Source organism: Olea europaea, unplaced genomic scaffold, assembly GCF_002742605.1.
Source record: "Olea europaea var. sylvestris unplaced genomic scaffold, O_europaea_v1 scaffold290, whole genome shotgun sequence".
NCBI lineage: Eukaryota > Viridiplantae > Streptophyta > Magnoliopsida > Lamiales > Oleaceae > Olea > Olea europaea.
Genome location: NW_019247561.1, coordinates 195226 through 214521, shown reverse-complemented (window position 1 = coordinate 214521; position 19296 = coordinate 195226). Strand labels below are relative to the sequence as shown.

Below are 19296 nucleotides of genomic sequence, written 5' to 3'. Positions count from 1 at the left end.
GTATATTTAGAGCAAAATTGGAAGAGTTAAAAAATGATTTGTACAAAGAAAATATTTTTGGCCATGTCATTGCTCATATGTACATGATTAAATTTCAAAAAAGAGGGCTCCTTCATACACATTTATTATTGATTTTCAATTTTGCCCATCAAATCTGTTGTACCGAACAAATTGATTGGATAGTATCATATGAAAATTGCTTATAATAATAAATACTTGCATCTTCATTCTGTAATTGCAAAACACAATATGCATGGTCATTGTGGAAACCTTAATCCAAAAAATATATGTATATTGACAAATAGTAGTTGCAAAAATAAATATCCTAAGGATTATTGTAACAGTACTATATTTGGTGATAACTCATATCTATTGTATGGGCGTCGTGATAATGGTATTTCTATTAAAGTGAGAGGTCAAATGTTAGAAAATCGGTGAGTTGCGCTATATAATCCTTATTTAAGTACAAAATTTAACTGTCATATTAACATTGAAGTGTGTTCTTCTATTAAAGCAATGAAGTATTTGTACAAATATGTATAAAAAGGACATGATCGTATTAATTTTCATAGACAAAAATGAAACAGACAAGAAAATTGATGAAATTTCTACTTATCAATCAGCTAGATGGATATCTCTTCCTGAAGCAGTGTGGAGAATTTTTTTCTTTTAATTTGTCAGAAATTTATCATACTGTTTATGCTTTCCAACTTCATATTAAAGATTATCAGCAAATAACTTACAACAATAAAGATGATTTATCTATTATTGTTGAAAATGAGTATACGAAAATAGCAATGTTGACTGATTTTTTTTGGATGAATGAAGTAAATGAATTTGCTCGAACACTATTTTATGGAGATTTTCCTACACATTTTGTGTGGAATGTAAATGGAAAAATTTGGACTCCTGGAAAACAACACATTGTTATAGGATGAATTGTAACAATCAATCCATCTAAAGGAGAATGATATTTCCTCCGTGTTCTTCTTAAATATATTAGAGGCCCAATGTCATTTGACAGTTTAAAAACTTTAAATAGTATAATTGTTAATACGTACCAAGAGGCAGCACTTTTATATGGTTTGTTAAAAGGGGACAACTATTGTGAAGAATGTCTATCCGAAGCTATTATATACAAAATGCATTGTTCTTTAAGATGCCTTTTTGCTATATTTCTTACACTTTGCAACCCTAATTATCTAAAGCTATTGTGGGACAAACTTAAAGCCTATATGACAGATGATTATGTATATCAAAATATTTTTGTTGAAGATGCTGAAGTACAAGCTTTGGAAGACATCAATTCTATATTAGAATCATTGGATAAAAACATAAATTATTATGGAATAGTTTCATTCTTTGTAAATATAGATGAGGCTCAAAGATTGACATGAATGATTGCAGAGGTAACAATCAATTTCAATATTGAACGAGGCTTTGAGAGCATAGGAAAATTAAATAAAGAACAACGATTTGCATATGATAAAATTATGGAAAAAAATAAAAGATGAATCAAGTGGTACTTTTTTCATTGATGGTCCAAGGGAAGCAGGCAAGACTTTTTTATACAAAGCACTCATGACCGGTGTAAGAAGATAAAATTTCATTGCTTAGGCAACAGCATCCTTTGGAGTAGTTGTATCTCTGTTTCCTAGAGGTCGCATGACTCATTTGAGATTTAAAATTCCTTTGAAAATAGTTGGTGAAGTAAATTGCTCTGTTAGCAAGCATCAGCTTTAGGAACATTGTTGAAAATGTCTAAGTTAATAATTTAGGATGAAGCACTTATAGTAAATCGTTGTGCTATTGAAATTGTAGACAGAATGCCTAAAGATATTATTGATTTTAACTTGCCTTTTGGTGTGAAAGTAGTTGTTTTTGGAGGAGATTTTCGACAAGTTCTACCAGTGGTACCGAGAGGAAGAAAAGAAGATATAATGAAAACTAGCTTGGTTTTTTATACCTATGGCCTTCCTATTTACGTTTACCATTGGTTAAGAATATGAGAGCAAAGTTCGATCCACATTTTGCAATTACTTACTTAGAATTGGAGATGGAACAAAGAAAAAACATACTTGTAATTGCATTATGCTTTCGAATAGTATAATTCTACCATTTGAAGATGAAATCACATCTCTAAAAAATTTGATACATCATATTTTTCCAAATATACAAGTATATGCTGACAATTTACAAGAGATGGTAAATAGAGTTATTTTTACATCTTCAAATGAATGTGTTGACTATATTAATAGAATTTTACTTGAACAAATTCCTTGTGAAAATTTCATATACTATAGTTCTGATGAAGTAATTGACAAATTACAACAAAGCTTGCAGGAAGATTTCTTGAATACTTTGACACCAAATGGTATTTCATCACATGAACTGAAACTAAAGGCGAACTGTCCTATAATGTTATTGCAGAATATCAATTCGTCCGAAGGGTTAAGAAATGAAACACACCTTACATGTCAAAAATTTGAGAAAAATGTAATTCTTGTTAAAATTACTACCGATGAATATTGTGAGAAATATGTTTTCTTACCAAGGATCCCTTTTATACCTTTTCAAGGTGATCGAAACTCAATTCCATTTAAGAGAACTCAATTTCCAATTAGACTGTATTTTGCAATGACAATAAATAATGCACTAGGTCAAACACTTGATTTTGTTAGTCTATATCTTCCAAAACCAATTTTTTGCCATGGTTAGCTATATGTAGCCTTATTAAGTGCAAAAATAAGCACATCTCTAAAAGTTCTATTGAAACCATCAAGTATAGACAATTCACATAACACATGTACTAAAAATGTTGTATACAAGGAAATTCATTCGTTCATACATTCATATACTTAGAATGTTTTTTAGGTAATTTTTTTATCTTTGAGAAATTATTATAATTTGCTATCATACAATAGTTTCCTCAATTTTAGTTGCACGCAAAAATATTACATTACTATTTTTTGATTCTTTACATTTCCTATAAAAAAAAAAATTCACAGGTTCCGTGAACGGGATTCAAAAATTCGTTTTAGTTCTTTGTTATGTGTGTGCAATAAAATCACTAATGACTGCTTCAAAGAGTACTCGATTTGTAGAAGGTATTATTCTTATTTATTAGCGTTAATTTTAGAGTTGCCAAATAGGTCACCAATTACTTTAGTAGAATACGGACATAGAATGTAATTTTCTATTTTTAGTTCAGATTTGCCTTTAGAGTTTTAGGCTTTAATGAATATGAATTGAATTGCAGTAACACTTTTAAAAGACAAAAATTGAAGTGTATCTTGACAAGGAATAACTCAATCTTTTAAATTACGAATTTATGACCAAGAAAATATCCATATTTGCTCAAACCATATCATGAATAACATTAATATGTCATCTATCGCATTTCCCTTTCATAGAAATATCCCTTAATGAGCTCGTTCCTTTTTTTGCCTATTTCTTTATAAATGTGTGTTGTCCTAACCTCTGTCAAATAAATGATAATCATTTTAAATTGTTCATAAACATTTGGCCTAAGAATTGTGAGCAAGTGTATTGCTACATTTTGGCGCTATGTTAAGCAAACTAACCCGTGCTAGGAAGCCACCAGCGTTCACATTTGATTATTCAATTGGCATGGGTCGAAGGCAAGAGGGTCATTGCAAGAAATGTACAAACGATGCTATACCCAGAAGTGCATCCAAGCAAGTGGCAAGCACAACGATCTCGACGACGTGGGCAAGGACACTTATCATCATATCTTCTTCAGAATGCTTAATAATTGGTCAGTTGGAGACTATTTTAACAATAATGCAATTCAGTGGGCTTGGGGGCTTCTAAATAAGGCAAGTCCCTCTCACTTCTGTTGTACGTTTGTATACGAACATGCATACAAAACTGATTCATTTTTTTTATTTTCAACTTTATCATTTCTTTCAGGTGTATAAATTACCTCAAGATAGAATTTATGCCACTTATTTTGACGGCGACGAGAAACTTGGCCTTACTGGAGGAAATACACAAAAATGGCCCTTCCACTGTAGCAAAAATTGACATTGGCCTTTGACCCATTAAATAAATTAAAAAAAACAAACTAAGTTAAAAAAAAACATCACAGTAAAAGCCCATTTTACCCTTCAGACTGTTTGAATTATCTCTCACCGACCGACCACCGGAGTTACACCAACGTCGCAATCAACGACCATCATCTACAGTGAAAATAAAAGAACCGGTTAGTTTTCTGATCTTTTCTCTAGTTCGAATGGTTTTCATAGTATAGCACTTTCCTTAGTAATTTTGGTTTAAATTAGATCCATGGGCATGAGTAGTTAGATTGTGGGCATGCTGGAGTGTGAAAAATGTGAATTTTTGCCATTTTTTGGAGCTCAGTGGCCGGGAATGGCGGTTTCCTGCCGTTCCTGGCCGTCGGCTCGTTTACAGTCGGATACACCGACTGTCAACAGTCTGGGCCGACTGTTAACTGTCAACCCAGACTGTTAACAGTCGGCCCAAACTGTTAACAGTCGAGCAGTCTGGGTCGGTTCACCGACCCAGAGTAAATATTTAATTTTAAATTTTTTTATAATTTATGTAATTAATGAAATTTTTTATTCGATTAAATAGTAATTATTTTATTTATTTTTTTTTTATCATTGTCAATATAATATAATAATTGAATTATTGTAAAATTAACAATGTTGATTATTTTTTTTATGAAATTATCTTTAATTTATTTTTTCAAATTTTTTTTATGAAATTATCTTTAATTTTTTATTTCAAATTTATTTAATTTTTATATTTGTCTTTTATATAATTTAATAATTGAAATATTGTAAAATTAATAATGTTGATTCTATTTTTTTCATGAAATTATCTTTAATTTATTTTTTTAAATTTATTTAAATAATATGAATAGTCTAAATTTTAAAAAAAGGTAAAGTAATTATTTATTTAATTTTTATATTTGTCTTTTATATAATTTAATAATTGAAATATTGTAAAATTAACAATTTTGTGTTGTTCCTTTTTTTTTATGAAATAATCTTTAATTTATTTTTTCAAATTTATTTAAATAATATAAATAGTCTTTATATTTTTCAAAAAGGTAAAGTAATTATTTATTTAATTTTTATATTTGTCTTTTATATAATTTAATAATTGAAATATTCTAAAATTAACAATTTTGTGTTGTTCCTTTTTTTTTTATGAAATAATCTTTAATTTATTTTTTCAAATTTATTTAAATAATATAAATAGTCTTTACATTTTTTGAAAATGTAAAGTAATTATTTATTTAATTTTTATATTTCTTTTATATAATTTAATAATTGAAATATTCTAAAATTAACAATTTTGTGTTGTTCCTTTTTTTTCTTTTATGAAATAATCTTTAATTTATTTTTTCAAATTTATTTAAATAATATAAATAGTTTTTACATTTTTTGAAAATGTATTTAATTTGAAATTTTTTGTTTGTAAATATATTTTCCAAATAATAATTATTTTATTTAATTATTTCATTTTTATAATTTCATTTTTTATATAATTTAATAATTGAATACATAATATTGTTCGAAATTAACAATTTGTTTTGTTCCTTTTATTGTTCTTTTATGAAAATCTTTGATTTTTTTCAATTTATTTAAATAATATTTATATTCTTTAATTTTTTTGACAATACATTTAATTTGATTTGTTGTTTTTTGTAAATATATTTTTCAAATGTAGTATTTGTGATTGTATGGTAGTTAGAGTTCGGTTCTCTTGATTTTGTGAGATTATGCTTTCTTTTGTTATCTCTTGCTCAATGCTATAACATTTAAATTTTTGCAGGATGGAGTATCATTTAGATGGAGAGTTGAGACGGATGTCGGAGAAAGCTACTTGGAACAGTAGCTTTGAGAGTTTTACTGTTGTGTTGGAGCTGCTCGATGATCAGCACGGAGATATTCTACGACAGTCCTTCTTGTGGTCACTGTACTAGTTGTGAGAGGTACAGTACTCAGGACAGATCATTGATGCACTTCTATGTCGGCTTCTGAGGCCAGTCGACGGTGATTCCCTCCAGTTCGACCTCGGGGGCAAGGTCATCAGTTTCTCGATGTTTGAGTTTAGATTGATCACTGGACTGAGGATTACGGGCGACGATGCAGCCATGGAGAGAAGCAATAGGCTGTACGAGACGTACTTCCAGGGACATGGGTTGGTGCTTCTACTCGACTTGATGGTCGCGATCAGGGGGTGCGACCATATGCTAGATAGATTGAAGCTTGGGCTGGTCTACATCCTCGAGAGTGTGATGAGGTGTCATCACAAGAAGACTGCCATCGACATTTTTCATTTGCAAGTTGTTGACGACATCGATGAATTCAACAACTATTCGTGGGGCCGAAGATGCTACGAAGACACCGTACATGTGTTCACCAGATCGCACTCGAGGCTCAAGGGGTCGATGCGTAAATACAATACATATGGATTGCCGTTAGCGGTGCAGGTAAATGTTTAATATAATCAAAGTTAAAGTTTTAGTGTATTACATTGATGCTTAATAAGTGTATGTGTTATAGATTTGGGTGTATGAGACAGTTCTTGTACTGGGGGCCCGCTTTGCGCAGCGAGGGGAGACACGCTGCCCTCGGATGCATCATTGGAGATCATCGCGAGCGAAGGGATGTCCCGCTAGGAAGCAGTTATCGGCCCTCCTCGACGATCCTCAAGTAAGTATTATGCATTTGTGATTTATATTATACGTAGTTTAAAATTTTGTTTACATGATCGTTAAATAGTTGAAATGTCAATATGTCAGCTTGAAGTCATACCTGAGTTGACGCCATCGATGGAAGAGGAGGCTCGAGGTCTTGTGCGGGATTTAGACGTTCCGCACACCCCAAACAAGGAGATGCCTGATCCGAGCTTGGATCGAGATTGGATATGTGAATGAAATATAATTTATTGAATATGATCGACGTATAAATTTATTGAATAATTTTTCATTTTATTTATGTAGGAGGGCGGTCCAGCTGATCGACGATCACCTTCGCCGGGGCCATCGCCGCCACCATTGGCATCATCTCTGCCGAGAGTATCGTCCCCATCATTGGCATCACCTCCGTTGAGGGCATCACCTCCGCCGGGGCCATCACCGCCGCCATTGGCATCACCTCCGTCCAGACACCTCCCCCGTGTGTCTCCGGGGCACAGTGATGATTTGTATGCCCGTTTGACTGGATTTATAGCGGAGGAGGTCGGCGCGCTACGACGAGATTTGACGGAGAGGGTCGATGATCTGGGACGAGAGTTGACAGGGAGGGTCGATGATCTGGCAGGGAGGGTTGACTATATGACAGGGAGGGTCGACGATATGGGACGAGAGTTGACAGGGAGGGTTGACGATCTATCCCATGATGTTGGAATACTACAGTCTTCCGTTGTCGACCTTCAGGATACAGTAGCAGCGCTTAGAGGAGATTTAGCCGGTAGACGATGGGGGGACAGAGGGGATGGCGGAGATCATGATCGAGAGGGTGGCAGAGATGGTGATGGAGAGGGGGGTCACCCACATTTTTGGCGTGATGAGACATTGGAGTCCTTGTGGTTGTCTATGGAGAGGGTGGCCCCAATGGGAATGGGAGAGGGGACTGCGGAGGGGGTGGCCCCGACAGAAGGGGCGGAGGAGGTGACGACGGAGGGGGTGGCCCCGACGGGAGGGGCGGAGGTGGTGGCGACGGAGGGGGAGGCCCCGATGGAGGAGGCGGAGGAGGTGGCCCCGGAGGTCGAGAGGACGCCCGGCGTGATTGAGGGTAAGAGACATGCTGTTGACGAGACGGAGCAGGTGGTCAGCAAGAGATTGAGAGTGTCGTCACAGTATGTTATTTTCCCCTTCACGGCTGAGGCCAAGAGGAGGACGTTCATCGATGGGACGTACCCGAACTTATTTAGAGAGGTGGACAATGCCAAGTGGAAAGCGTTCGAGACAGAGTGGAGGAGAATTATCCCCGGGTAAGTATTGTATGATTTTAATAAAGCACTATACGCTAACTCGTCTACGCTTATTTTAACATTTCCCTCTTTTTTACAGAGTTAGCCGCACGATAGGACAAAGAACGGTCTCGGACCCTTACAAGTGGTTCCACGATATCACCACTGCGGGAGCTTGGCTCGCTGACGATGTAAGTGAACTATTCATTTCGTGTTTTTTATGTATATGTGGCCTTGTGTTTATTAAATGAATAACTCAAACTTTTTTGGTGTTTCCTGCTGTAGCACATCGACCTGGCCATGGACTTATTGCGAGATCGAGCTCAAAGACATCTAAAATCATTTGATGTCCATGGTCGAGTCATATTAAACACCGATTTTCTAGGTGCCGTTACCATAGAGTATCAGTCGCTCGCACATATGGGTAACGAGTACACGGTGCCAGAATATATGTTCGAGTGGGTGATAGGACTGTCACCGAGTGTCGGGGGAAAATCATGGGAGGGTTGTACACATATGTACATTCCAGCGTGCATCAATAAACACTATGTTACGCTAGAGATCGTTTTTGCTGACTTGACTATATATGTGTACGACCCAGATCATTCATGTTTGACACAAGGCGAGTTGGAGCAAAACCTAGAGTCCGTGGCTGTAATTGTTCCTATGATGGCCAGACGAGCGGGGATAAATGTACAAGACAGATTGCGGATCGTTCGGAACACGACGACAGCGCGACAGTCCGTAAGGTAAGTGTTTGAACGTTGTTGTTTTCATCTTTCAGATTTAGTTTTTATTTACACAGTACTAAACTGATTCATTCTTGTACAATTGCAGCGGTGACTGCGGCATATTTGCCATTAAGTACGTTGAATTTTTAAGTATAAGACATAAAGTTGATGAAATCAACCAGTCATGGATGCAGAACTGGAGAAAGAAGCTAGCATGTGATTTGTTCGAATTTAATGCTGACCCATAAATTTCATTTATATATATATGTAACATTTCAATTGTAAATTTAATTATTTTTGTAATTATGAAATAATTGTAAATTTGTGTTCAATGTATATAACATTTCAATTGTAAATTTAATTATTTTTGTAATTATGAAATAATTGTAAATTTGTGTTCAATGTATATAACATTCAAATTGGAAATTTAATTATTTTGGTAATTCTGAAATAATTGTAAATTTGTGTTCAATGTATATAACATTCAAATTGAAAATTTAATTATTTTTTGTTATTTTACCCGTATGCCGAGTATGGAACTATTTTTTTCATAAGAATTATTATAAATACCATTTATAGAGAATAAATATTGAATATGGAAGATTTATAAATAACAAATATTGAACAGTGTAAAGTAAAAGGAAATATTATTCATTTCACGTACCTGTCTAGTCGTCATTTAGGGAAATTTGACTGGTACAAAATTGCCGAGTATGCCCTACGGCTCTGCACCGGCCACACCTATGTAGTCGAGGAAACTCTCCGGTAGATGGTATTCTAGATGTACTTGGACGTCGAGGACCACGCGGTTCAACTGCTGATGGTAACAAATTATGAAATGGGAGAATGTGATCGGGAACTTCCCACTCGGCTTCATTCGGTAGAGGAAATATAGTCTCGGCATATGCTGTTCTCCAAGACTCAGTTGTATAATACAAAAACCACAATGTTCTCGCAGCAAAGCCTCGATACATGGCCACCGCAACTATATGCTCACATGGAAAACTCTCAAACTGAAATCTCGTACAAGTGCATGAGTTATCAGTCAAGTCCACCATATATGCCGTATTACGTGCACATTGCACGGAGAAGCGAAACTCATCTAGTGCTTCCACATTCAACTTCCTCGCAACCTCTGCCGCCTTAAACAGTTTTTCCTCTTGAGCTGGGGCCAACACGCTAATGCAACTCTGTGATGCTGGACGTCGGTCATGAAACCACTGTTGTAGCTTGTTACGAATGTTCTCAATCATTGCCAGAATTGGTAACTCTCGATCCCTCTTAAACAATGCATTGAGAGACTCCGTGTTATTCGACGTCATCATGTTGTATCGACGTCCTGGAAAGTATGATCGCACCCAATGTTCGATCCCCATCTTCGTCAGATACTCCAACGCCGGTAATGATTTACTTCCTATCTCGAGCATGAACTTATTACACTCTTCAGCACTGTAAGCTTCGGCTGCTCTCCTGAACAATGAAACGATGCCTATGCCCCGATACCTAGTCTTCAAATTACCTTGTATATGGTACATGCAAAACCCGTGATGTGCCTCGGGAAAAACTTCAACGATATCGTTTATTATAGACTGTCCTCGATCGGTTACAAAGGCAAGGTCTTCGACTTCCCCGATCACTTCCCTCAGTTTAGAAAAGAACCAACGCATGGACAGATCATTCTCGCTGTCGACTATGCCAAATGCAATAGGGTAAATTTGGATGTTGGCATCTTGACATGTAGCAATAATTAATTTGCCTTGATATTTAGCTTTCAGAGTCATACCATCAACTAGAATTACGGGTCGCATTGCATTTCGAAAACCCCGAATACATTGTCCGAGAGCCATGAAGAAATACTTAAAACAATTATCACCTCCCGTCTCAATAAAAAATGCCGTGTCAGGATTAGTTGTCCCCATGTTATGGCAATACCTAGCCAATTTAGCATAGCTCTCTTCAGCCGATCCCATTAAATCCTCTAACGCACATTCTTTGGCCTTCCACGCTTTCTGATAGCTCATGACCACTCCGTACTCTCGACGGACGTCGTTAATGATGTCCGAAGGTCTGTAGATCGTCCGTGGATCCTGATACTTGTGCATTATCTGTCGACCAATAAACCATGCTCGATCTTGCCTGTGATCGTTTCGAAGAATTCCCACTTCACAAGTATGTTCCCGTAAATACTTGCGAATTACGAAGCACTCATTCGTATCCATCTTAGTTACTCTCAAGCGCCAATTGCAACTGTCTTCGACGCAAGCAACTGTCAACAACGACTTGTTTGATTTCTTTACCTTGAACTCAAAGTTATATTTTAATGTCAGCCGGTGCATAGCTTCCTGCAAATCTTTCTTGGTTTCAAACAGTTGCTCGACGTGCAAGTCCTCATCATCGGAGCCACACGGGAAGAATTGGAGGACGGTTCACTTGTTCCAACCTGTGAGCTCCCACCAGGCTCGTGTCTATGTCGGGATAAAGCAATCAAATTCTCATTTGTAAACTCGTTTATGTTCTCATTGTCTTCAACTGTTGACGGAATTCTGCGCATAACAGCGACATCACGATCAGAAGCAACTGTCTCAGGAATACCCACATCATCCGCAGGAACTATCTCCACTGTCTCCCAAAAACCTCGATCATTGTTATCCACCCTATCTGAATCTTCGCGTTCACCTTCGATAACATCCTTCGTAATTAAAGTCACACCAAGAACAGTCGGAGTCCGATGCATTTTATTCAATTCTAATAGATAATTCAATTCAGCATCATTAGTAACGAATACCGGTGGCATCGGAATGGATGAATCCCCATAACCGTTGAATAGATATCTCAATTGCATATCGTATTGAGATTGATCGACATTCAGCTTCTTTTGCAAATCGTGGTACATTTCTAAGTATGGTGTACTCTCTGTTACGGGAATTGCAATACAATCACGTATGTCACTCGTCCATCTCCATTCCCACCGATTATTTTCATTCAATTCGAAATCACCGAAATAACACACGGGGATTATCATATCTGCATGAGGAAATGATTTTAATCAACTTCAAATATTAATTATAAGAAAGAAAAAGGCATTAAAAATCAGCTGCAGCCAATTGGCTATTTAACAGCCGAACAGCCGACTGTTGGCTGTTTTACAGTCGACTTTTTAACAGCCGGCTGTTGGCTGTTTAACAGCCAACTTTCCGACTGTTTCCGACTGTTTGTTAAGCTTTACCCAGTTTGGCGTATGAGAATACCATTCTAAAAATGAAATTAAGCATGCGTAATTTAAACGTAAGTTATACATCTATTTAATTTTTTTTTTTGATAGGTTCTGTTAAAAAAAATCTATGTCGACATAAAATTTCTCTATTTAAACGTATACTAATTTACTTAAAATGAAATTAAACATGCGTAAATGTACTTACCGATTTGAAGTAATTGATGTGAAAAAAATTTCCAGTTTCAACGTTTCAAAGTTCTTCTAGATTTTGAGATTCAAGCAGATGAAAAGATGAGAGTTTTTTCTGTGTTGGAAGCTCGTTTTGAAGTTTTTATAAGTGGGGAAATTTTGGTTTTCAATTATTAACTTAAAGAGTAGTATAGTCCTTTCAACAATATATTGTTTTGTAATTGTACAAAACATTTAAGGGCATCTTTGTCTTTTACCATACAAGAGGCCAATGTCATAATATTCATGATTTTGGAAGTCAAAGTGAAATTTTGCTCCTTTGATTGGGTCAAACTTAAAAGTACTCCGCCTTACTGTCAATTCTGAAGCAAGGTATAATTTGCTCAAATTCATCCCTCCTGCCTGTGTTTTGCCTTTTGGTTGTAAAGTACGTTCATTTTATGTTTTTATCACTTATTAAAATAAACCTGATAGTATTTCAACTGGATTTGGTGGTTGGGTCCAGTGTCTGGGGCCCTTACATTTAATAGTTACTTTTCCTTTTAATAAGAAAATAATTATTAATGGAAAGGCATGTTTTTATCAAGAAATCTTTGAAAGTGTTTATTTTAAGTCCTTTCATAACTTCAAATAAGACAATTTTTGCGAGATGGGAAATACTGGGCTTGTGGACCTTACACAGAAATTCATTTCGATGAAATTGGTGATCGTGAGGCTGCTTTGCTCGTAAAAAATGACGATCCTACATGCATTGAGATATGGAATCTTGCGTTTATTCAGGTTGTTTCGTGTCTTCTCTGATCTGGTATGAGTAACTGTCAAATTTAACACTATTGACCTTTTTCTATAGGATGGTACAAAGAAGGTTGTAATATCAGCTCCATTGGCGTACATGAGAAAACTCACAAGCCAAGCATGACATTTGTTTCCAATACTAACTGTACCACCCTTGCTCCTTTTGCCAAGGTTGAATTTCATTCTCTAATTTCAAGAACCACAATTCTTGTCAAATAGACAAAAATCTTTTAAGATTATCTTTTTCTTATAGGTGCATGCTCCTCTTCAAGGGATTCTTTTAAATGATTTAATCTTTTTTTTCTTTTTAAATCTAGTGTAGAAAGATTACTATATTCTTTACACCTGTTTTCCATTATTTTTCTTTACAGGTGGTTCCCAAAAAGTTTGGTATCTTAGACGGTTTGATGATGACTGTCCATGCAAAAGCTGTTATGTGTTGTCTGTACACAGCTATACACAGTACACTTCCAAAATAGTTTACATTTTCCCCTTTGCTTGTGATTGTTCTTATGCTTATCCCTTAGAATCTTCTTGCTGATAAATGTTCTCCAGCCACACAAAAGACAATTGATGATCCATAGGTGAAGGGCACTGGAGGGGTGGTGTGGGATTGACCAAAACATCGTTGCGAGTTCTATTGGTACAAAAAAGGTATACAACAGTCTCCATTTGAATGTAATATCTGATGATAGTTGTTAATTGAAGTTAAAGGCTGCTGGAAAATTACTTCCTGAACTCAACAGCAAACTCACTAGAACGGCTTTTCATGTCCCAACCCCTAACATCTCTATTGTAACCTAACTTGTGATCCAAATGTCACACTCTACATCCCCCGGTACAAACCACCATGTACCCTTAGGCATCTATACTCAACCTCACCAAAAGACACACAACACACTTCTAATGCATCCTAACCCACTATGCATGCAAGCAATTACACCAAGTAATCCTAATGTTTCAAATTCATGCAAATGCACATATCAAACACATTGAAATGTAGCAGATAATCATGCAACGAAATTTAGACAATCACACACATGTAGAAAGGATCACACACAGATGCATATGTAGTGACTAGGTTTATACTCAATAAACCTCACTGAGGTCATAACTCGACCCCTCAACCAAATTCGTCTCGCCTCTCATCTTTCCCTTCAGCTTATCTTTCTTCTTGGGACAGTCCCTAATAAAGTGTCCAGACTTACCACAACTGTAATACCTTTTACCACTAGACTTGTCTCCTCCCTTACCCTTCTTCTTACTACCCTCATCACTCGAGTCACTACTCGAATCACTACCGTCTTGAGTTCAACCCAAATTCATTTGCTTAAACTTCATCCTACTCCTCATCATATGTAACTCGCCACTCCTCTTATCCTCTTTTTCAGCCTTAATCTCCATTTCCTTACTCCTAAGTGAGTCTATGACAATCTCGGGTGTTAAGGTATCCCTACCATACTTAATTGCATTCTTAACTTCCCTATATGAATCAGGCATGGAATTAAGCAGGATAATAGCCTTATACATTTCAGATACCTCTTCATCACAGTTAACGATGTCTTGAACTAATTTGTTAAAGACATCCAGATTATCATCAAGATCCTTTGAAGGATCCATTTTAAAGCTAAAAAATCGTTCAAGCAAGTACAATTTATTAGGAGTTGACTTAAGCAAATATAAGTCCTCCAACTTTTCCCAAAGTTGTTTTGTAGAATCCAGTTTTCCTACTTTTCTCAAAACAGTATCAGATAGGTGTAAAATAATTGAAGTGTAAGCAAGTTCATCATACTCTTCTTTTTGTACTTCTGTTAAATTTGTAAGAAATTTGCCATCTATGGCCTTTGAAACTTTTTGTTGGACCAAAATACCCTTCATCTTTTGTTGCCAAATTGAAAAATCCCCTTTCCCATTAAAAATTCCAACTTCAAAGCGTGAAGACATTTTTAAAAAAAACTAGAACAACCAAAAGCACAGATAAGTCACACAAAGTTATCCTACGGCCGCAATATACACCGTTCTAGATTCCCAGGGTTTCGTAAGATTCACGATCTTAGATCAAGGGAATGTTCGAACGGGTCAAGTCCAGGTGTTCTAACAGGAAAATCAATGCAACACGAAGGTATGTAAACAAAAGTTCGAATTCCTCGCAACAAGCCTCACACAATGACTATATGATAGGTAAAGCACATAATCAACTACCAACTTGCAATCAAAACTCAACACTTCAAAAACAGAGCAAATAATTCCTAAATTTTCTAGCACAAGCAATGGTTGCCAAGCAATGACAACCCCCAATCCTAACGATCACCCCACACGATGATCTGCTAATGCTGAAATTTTAAACTAAGTTAAGCCAATATACCAGAGCGGACTATCTGAGTCCGTAAATTATGAGAGTTGCGAATTTGTCACTTTAGGACCACCACTATTCGTCCTAAAGTCTCTGGAAACTGCAGCAACCAAAAAATCACGATCGAGTCTCGAACGCCCGAAGAACAACGCTATCCAGATTCTTCTGTGTACCCTGAAACAGAAAACTTTCAGCACAAAAAATGTCAGAAATAATATAAGGAACAAACTGTCTGAAGAGACCGTCGCCAGAAAACTTCACACGCGCCCGCACGTGCCCAATCAGTCCCTGCGCATGGCCTCCACGCACCTCCGCCACGCGCCGCCGCCATTCACATGCGCCTGACCATCTTGATCACCACCGCCTGCACGTTACACCAGTGGTCTCTGTTTCCCCAAACTCGTTCTGGATCGGTCAGAAAACACCAAAACAGAGACTGATTTTTAACAGTTTTCCGGACAGTTTTTCGATCTGATTTCTACCACGTTTCTGCCGATTTTTTTGGACGATTTCTGGTAGATTTCACGAGCCAAAACCTTCACCTTGAAGCTCTGATACCAATTTGTTGCGAAAGCTCTCTCAAAAGATCTTCAAATGGTGGTTTTCCAGGCTCAGTCTAACGTACCTTTCTCTACCAACAACCAGTCCAAACGGCTCCAAACTACAACCAATTGATTCACTTTGGTTGCTATACATTCTTATCCACGTAGGATAAAAAGGGATGATGATTTATCGCCACAAAGGCTAAGAGAAGACACCACAAAGGTATACTATGAAAGAACCACCAATTGCACACGTTATACAAGCGTTCTGGACACTTCTGGACACCTTTTTCTCACACAAAAGGGGGGCAGTCGGGATTCACTAGTTTCTTCTCTCAAAATCACACAATCATCATATCAAAGAGGCTAGGGTTATATTCATATATATACTCTAGGGTTAGGCTTTAAGTTGGGCCATTAAAGGGGTAAACGGGTCAAGATTCAAGCCATCCATAAGGAATACAATTGGGCCGGGTGTAGCTCATGGACTTGGTTGTTGGACTTATTTCATTCATCGGCCTATGCCTATGAAATAATATTAACCCACGTTAACATCATAGCCCGGGATTTATTGGGTATCAAAAACCTAACAAATCTCCACATTGATGCCCAATAAATCTACAAGCAATCAAAACACACAGTTAACACTTGCATAATCAAGGTAGCCGATAAAATTGGATCACAGACCTTACCTCGTGTTTCCAACTTGAAACACATACCATACCTGCTCCATGTACTCACTGGGGCTAAGGTCAAAAACACCCAAGTATAAGCAAATATTTAACAGTAAACAATCAAGAGCAAATACACATGCAATGACGATATACTATAGGATAACACACACAGATCTTTTCAGAAACATGTTCACATAGAACCATAGATTAACACCAAGTCAATCAAACGACGGTCAACCACATATGCAACACATGCATAAATGACCCTAAGAAAAGATCTCACCACACTTATCCTATCCCATTCCGTGTTGCTCACACCTCGAGAACACATATCTTCTCTCATCGTCCACCACGCTCACTAGACAGATCACTCAACTCATGTCTAACTGGTGAGTCACAATATATCCTAAGTCCACGGGATAATCCTCTATCTCCACATCACTTCTCCCAACCTACGTGGATAATGGGTCTCCACCTAACAGAAGTGATAGAAGTGTCTCTCTCACACTCCACCTGATCAGGGTCTCTTTCCAGATAAAAGATCCTAGACATTTGATCACAAATTTATTTTGCCTGAAGTGTTCAGCTAAACAAACCCCTCAAGCCTTCTTTTTCTTAAGGTCAGCTCATGACTTGCTCTTTGTTTCTTCATATCCGTGATTTCGTTAATTTAGAGAGAAAGTTTTTAGTATAACCGTGTATTATGTCAGATAAATATTATTCACTTGAAATTTACAGTAAATACTGAGGCTTTTTGATAGCCAAAAAGAGAGAGGACTTGAGCAATGCCCCCAAATCTTTCCTTCTGACATTGTTAACAAGTTTTGAGGTATTAATATTCAACTCCAAAAAACCAACAGTGTGTTTTTATGTGTGTGAATTAACCTATTCCCGTTCATAGACACTAAGAAATTTAGACTACCCCATAATTTGGCTAATCTCTAAAGCTAAGCATGCACGATTATGGTTGTTGCAGTTGCAGTCATAGCTAGAATGCATTTATCTTCTTTTCACTTGATTATGGTGGGGCTAGACAATTTGGTCAGGCATCCTAGCTTTCTTAACTGAAATCTCGGAAGAAATGCGCCGATTTTCATTAAAATAGGTACGTTAATGCTTATGAGAAGACCACTTTGTTTGTCCTCAGCTTGAAAATCTTTGCTTCACTTAATTTTGAACAGTAGAAATCCGGAATTGATTTGGGTTTACTTCATTTTATACATTCCTTTTTGCTGAGGGTTTGATTCTTTGTATTTACTAATTATTGTAAATGTCAATTTTTTTATTATTATTAATTGATCTTATTTATTTATTTATTTTTGTTAGCGGTCGTTTTTGTACTGGTTGTAGTCGAGATGAATAGGGGAGGAAATGGAAGGGAAGGAGGACGGGCTGGCATGAAGTTTCTGAGTATTCCTTCTAAATGTGCACAGGATCAACAAGAGAACTTGGTAAAAGACAAACTGATTCTCAAAAGAATGTGGAACAATTTTGTTTTCGCGGGTTGTCGCTAACAATTAAAAAGGGATCAGACGATTGTGAAAGGAACAAACCTCTTGAGACAAAGTCCCAAAAATGGTTGTTTTATTGGCGATGACTTTACAATTGGAATTTAAACAAAATGCCTCCAAGGGGCGCAAGTACACGAGTACTGAAAAGAAACATTTTAAGTCTAAACTAAGGAATTGAAATTACATTTCTCTGTTTGAGAGTGTTTGATTCGAGATCTTTTGCTCTATGTCTTTTCTTCCTTTTATATTCCCTTGATGCTCTCTTTGTGATCAACCGCTCAAAAATTGCTTAATTGCTTTATAACTGCTTATTTTCTTCATGGTGGCTAACTTATCGTGGAACTGTCATCTCTAAATGCTGTCACTACTCTTTGTCGTTCAACCGTTTTCAACTGAACTTCTTGAATCGTGGAACGTGATAAGATTACCCAATAACTGTTTCGATAACTGTACTTTTGGATAACCATAATACCTTATGTTTACTAAGATCCTGGGCGATTCGAAGGTTTGGGCGAGAACGGGGTTATAACTTTGAGCGACTGCAAGGCACTTCATTCGCTCAGATCTTGCGCGTCTTGCAAGTTTGGGCAATGGTGTTACCACGTTCGTGGGCTTCCACTGCATTCATTAATAACCCTATTTGGGCCTTTATCCTGAATTGCCCAGTTGGGCTTCATTCTTTGGGCTATTCGATTTGGGCTGCACTTTTAGTGTGTCAACAATTACCCCCCAATATGGCAGAATTAATACCAATTATTCATTTTTACCATATTCACTTTGTGTTTCCCAGCAACATTTGAAATTCTCAAGAATTTCAATCATTATTTTCTTCCATAGCCCGAAAAGGTGCGACGTTGCAAACCCTTATAATCCCCAAATACACGCCATTTTATCGCCTCTATAAATGCACTTATATTCCACACTTGTCATTTTCACTTTTATTCTCTTCTTCAAAATCAATTTGCTGTCATTGTTTGGCATTTTGACAATCGATCCAAAACCTTCGTCTTCCATGGAAATGGATCATTTGATCCGCCCATTTTGCCATCTTTTTTGATGTCACCTTTGGTATGGGAGATATAGGAAATATTTTTTGGCCAGCAAAGTTCTTCTCATCGTCTCCATGTTCCTTACAAGGAGTTCGATGATGGAAGATAATTTTGAGGACGCCTGCAAGCCACCTTGCTTGCTGAGAGTGCTTCTCAGCCTCCTTGCCCGTCATTGCAACGATGCATTTAGGAAGGCGATGTGAGGGTGCTTCTTCTTCCTTTCTACTTGCTGAGAGTGCTTCTCGGCCTCTCTGCTTGCCTTTGCAG

The 19296-nt window shown here is 36.8% G+C and overlaps 1 protein-coding gene across 1 annotated transcript; it reads left to right on the top strand.

Annotated features, from left to right (window-relative positions):
• Positions 1-1537: 1537 nt before the first annotated feature.
• Positions 1538-2009, top strand: LOC111384344. The gene is made up of 3 exons (XM_023008616.1): positions 1538-1555; positions 1618-1722; positions 1779-2009. The coding sequence occupies exons 1-3, from the start codon at positions 1538-1540 to the stop codon at positions 2007-2009; spliced, it is 354 nt and encodes a 117-aa protein (XP_022864384.1).
• Positions 2010-19296: the final 17287 nt, after the last annotated feature.